We start from the raw sequence: 4242 nt of genomic DNA on the forward strand, positions 1-4242 counted from the left end.
GAGAATACAACACATACTATTCAAAACAACTTTCCAAATTTATACCATATAGAGCCTGCCATTTACTCTTTTTCATGGCTGCATAGTATTCTATTGAATGAGTTATCGATATTAACTGACATCAAGGTCACAGTCAATTTCTTCTTTCTACCATAACAGTGCTTTAAGGACGACATGTACCTGCACTGTTTTCATCAAGAGATGCCTAGAGGGGAGACTGCTGGAGCAAAGGTACTCACTTTCAGTTTGGTTCTCAGGGCTGTGTTCAAAAGCATGTTTCTCTACACTTTTCCTACCGTTAGGCTTTTTTCAATCTTTAAGTTAGCGTGACTGGTGGGAAAATGCTGGCACACTTTTACGTCTAAATTTACATTTCTTTAGTTACCAACGAGGTTAAGCACATCTTCAAGTTTATTGCATATCTTTAGTAAATATTATCTTCATTTTATTGCTCATTTTTTGTTAAAGTTTAAAGTTTTTATAGAGTCAAATTTGCTTTGTGGTATATGACTTTCACGACTGGTTTGGGAATGCCATCTGGCCTTACAGAAGGGAGTAATAGATCATTAAATGATGTCGCCATTCCTTTCACATAATAAAAATGGAAGATCAATCCACATACCTTTATCAAAATGCCATCTAGATAGTCCCACAGTTTAATTGTGCCATCAAAGGAACAAGAATACAGCTAAAAGGGTAAACACAGTAAAAAACTGATTAAAAAAAGGAACTCCATTAAGATAGCAAATGAATTAAATGCTAACACAGAAGGCATTTTGTCCACTAATCCATTATTTGTCTTAGAGAAGTGGAGTCATTTATTTGTGTTGTTTTTGCAAAATTTCTATTGTTTGTGACCATCTTGTCACAGCTTTGGGGGAAGCAGATCCATCAACTGAGCGTGTAAGTAAAATGGGGGAAAGGCCACCCTCCGTCTGGGAGGGGTTGACGTGAAAGTGCTCAGGGGCTGTGCTGCCTCCTGTGTGTCGCAAACTGCTGTCATCGGTGCGGCGGAAGGCAGTGCCTCCGGGACGACCTCAGTGTCCTGCTTCCTATCACACCCCCGCCCCTCAGGGACCCACGTGCCCATCGGGGACCCACACGCCCAGCGGGGACCCTCGCTCCGCGGCACCAGGAGGCCTGGGCGGCACCTGCTCTCATTCTGTCCCACTGGACACGGGGTGTCTTTGCTGCTGTTATTGTGAAAACATTTTGCTTATAATGTTGATAAAGAATAGTAGATATTTTTGAAAGTGGCAATTTTAAGATTTCTACCAATGAGGACATGGAATTGGAGAATAGGAATAAAAAATGATGAAGAAAATATTTTCTATTCAAGTAAAATATTTATATTAAGTTAAAAATACACATTGCAACTACATATAACTTTAGACTCATGAACAGGGATTAGTAAAATATAATAAGGCAAACACACAATCACCGTTAAAACAGTGGTCAGTGCAAAAACTGCGACTCCAGTCCACAGAACCTCCGGCACACCCCCCTCACTGAACCTGCTGGTAAACTTGTCCTCCTCCAATTTTATTAACCTGAGGTTCCGAGAAACAGATCTTTTATGCAATGTGTAGTTTTTCATGTTGCTATGAAATTTAGTAATGCAGCCTTCACAAAGCCCAATTTTAATAACAGGATATTCCTGCTACAAAAACCCATCCAAATGCTACAGATGACAACAGCGTGTCTTCTCACACCCTCAGGACAGCAGGATGCAAGGCCTGCCCTTCGGAAAAGCCACCACTGACTTTCAAGAGCAGCTCATTGGGTTTCGGAGCGGCCCAGCGTTCCCTTACGTCCTACTTCCTGTGACAACGCAGTGGATGACAATGCAAGTCCCTTCACTTTTATTTCGGGGGGGGAGGGGAGAGAAAGAAACATGGGGTCACTTGGCTGCCTCCTGCGGGCACCTGAGCCACAGCGAGGTGTGTGCCGACTGGAAGCGAATCCGCCACCTTCCGGGGCAGGGGAGGAGGCCAGGGCTGCACCCTTTAAAACCAGTCACTCCCAGGTGGCTGTGACCCACCCAGAGGAGTGGGGCCTGGTCAAAAACGAGAGCGAGACAAGCATTTATACCTGAGGCGCCTCTCTGGTAGCCCGGCTGGGACTTAGGCACTGAATTAGAGCGACAGTTCTTATTCCTGAATTCTGAGAAGAGCTGCTTTGTGGAGGGCAACAGAGGCCCAGTCTGTCCTAACGTGACCTGACCGACCCCCTGACTGAGGAGCCCTTCTTGTCCAGATGCTGGCCTCCAGGAGGTGGCTCTGCATCTGCACTACGAAGCCGCGTCTCTAAGATCTACACAACCAATCCCTTAGGCAGCATTTAAAACGTGTGTTCTGGAAACAAGAGTTCAGAGGTCAAACGGGTTCGAGAAACGCAAGTCCTCGCTGCCCCTTCCGGATGTGGGCAGTCACCAGGCAGGCAGGGGAGCCGAGAAGACCTACAGTCAGGAACTCAGTGTGTGCCAGACCCCGAGGGTCAGGTCAGACGCCAAGAGCCCTCCCTCAAGTCCCAGCTATTGGCCTCTCAGTAACAGTGATTGTGCAGCTGTGGGCGGTGACCCTATTTTAATAATGATCAATAAAATGCATATTCTTGGGTGAGGGGAACAAAAAAGTTTAAAAAAGTGAAACTATCTTGAATCAGAAAATCCACATAGTTCTTTTCCTGAATGTAACCTGGACAGATTGCCCGTCAAATTCAATTCCAGTGTTTCCGGCCACAATAAGCCCATGAAAAGACGCAAGCACGAACGGTTCGCCACCTGGAGATGGTTGTGGGGGTTGAGCTGGAGGCCCGTCACCAGGTTTCGGTGCCCCTGCAGCACGTGCACACACTCCTCCGTGGCTGTGCTGTACACCTTGACGAAGTCTCCAGACACACAGAAGAGGTACCTGCAACGAGAGGAAAAGGAGCTGCACACCGCTATGGAGAGCCAGACTCTACTGTCCGTGTTCCTCTCAGACAACAGTTTGAGGCAGAGGCTGCTAAACGGTTAATACGGTGGGAGTTGGGACACTTGTCTGACTATTTCCGTAACAGACAGAAGCACAGGCCAAAGGGCGGTACTTTCACTTCGTGTTGGAAGTACTTGCTTACACGTATGTCCCCCCCTTACCTGCCCATCAGACCCTACAGGGCAGAGGCGTTATTCTCTTGTTTCCCAATGTCCAATCCAGTTTGTTGAACAGACCTTGCCTGAACCTCAGAGGCCTTATAAATTAACTGGGTAAAATGAACCAGTAAATAATTATTATAAAGTAAGAAGAGTAACTATTCGAATGCTGGCCGGGGTCACACCTATGTCATCGGTTCTGAGCCACTTGGTTTTTCATGTCCCCCTCGGAGAGCAGGCTGCATCTTCCAAGCATTCCCTGAGACCAGTGCACAAAGGCACGCTTGGCCCACAGAGCGAACACTCCATGAACCTGCTGTGGTCAGAGGCAGTCCCGCGCGGCTGCGAGCAACTGTCTACGAGATCAAGCAACATGAGCACCAAGCTCTGGGCACACGCCTCCCAGCGGCTGGTGCTCCTCTCTGCTCCCCAGCGCCACCTCCGGCCTGGGCATCTCAGACGTCCTGTCCCCAGGTGTGCCTGCAACGTGCCGTTCATACTCACATCAGACGCATCTTGTGAACGTGCCCGCAGCACTTCCTCAGATAAAACTAAACTAAATCCTCCAGTGCTTTCCCACCGCCTGCAGGGCAGGACCCACACTCCTGAGGCCTTTGGGGGTTTGACCGGGTCTGGAACCCCTTTTTCACTTGACCTGTCAGTGGTTCACAACTCCAACAGCCTTCTCCCCGCGGAAGACAGACGCCCTGGAACCAGCAGACGGGTCCCCTAGGCAGTGTGTCCTGGAGATGGGGGTCCCGTTTGCCTAGAAAACTCCCCGCGACGACACTGAAATGCGTCCCCAGAGGAAGGCTTCCCGCGCTGCGACCCTCAGCAACAACAGTGGCTGGACCGCCTGCATGCACCCCAAAGGCAACGACCTGGTCCTCTAACCGCCGGCATGCACCCCCAAAGGAGATGACCTGGTCCTCTAACCGCCTGCATGCACCCCCAAAGGAGACGACCTGGTCTTCTAACCGCCTGCATGCACCCCCAAAGGAGACGACCCGGTCCTCTAACCGCCTGCATGCACCCCCAAAGGAGACGACCTGGTCCTCTAACCGCCTGCATGCACCCCCAAAGGAGACGACCTGGTCCTCTAACCGCCT

General features: G+C 49.3%; 1 protein-coding gene across 1 annotated transcript in view; it reads right to left on the bottom strand.

Annotated features, from left to right (window-relative positions):
• WDR75 (WD repeat domain 75) overlaps positions 1 to 3010 on the bottom strand; it is a gene marked incomplete at its 5' end in the record, with an annotated part of 16726 nt that extends 13716 nt beyond the window's left edge. The window contains 2 exons of the mRNA XM_023762114.1: positions 623 to 688; positions 2783 to 3010. Of these exons, the coding sequence (XP_023617882.1) occupies positions 623 to 688; positions 2783 to 3010 (294 nt within the window). The remainder of the gene's footprint in view (positions 1 to 622; positions 689 to 2782) is intronic.
• Positions 3011 to 4242: the final 1232 nt, after the last annotated feature.

Source organism: Myotis lucifugus, unplaced genomic scaffold (genome assembly GCF_000147115.1).
Source record: "Myotis lucifugus unplaced genomic scaffold, Myoluc2.0 scaffold_234, whole genome shotgun sequence".
Taxonomy (NCBI): Eukaryota; Metazoa; Chordata; class Mammalia; order Chiroptera; family Vespertilionidae; genus Myotis; species Myotis lucifugus.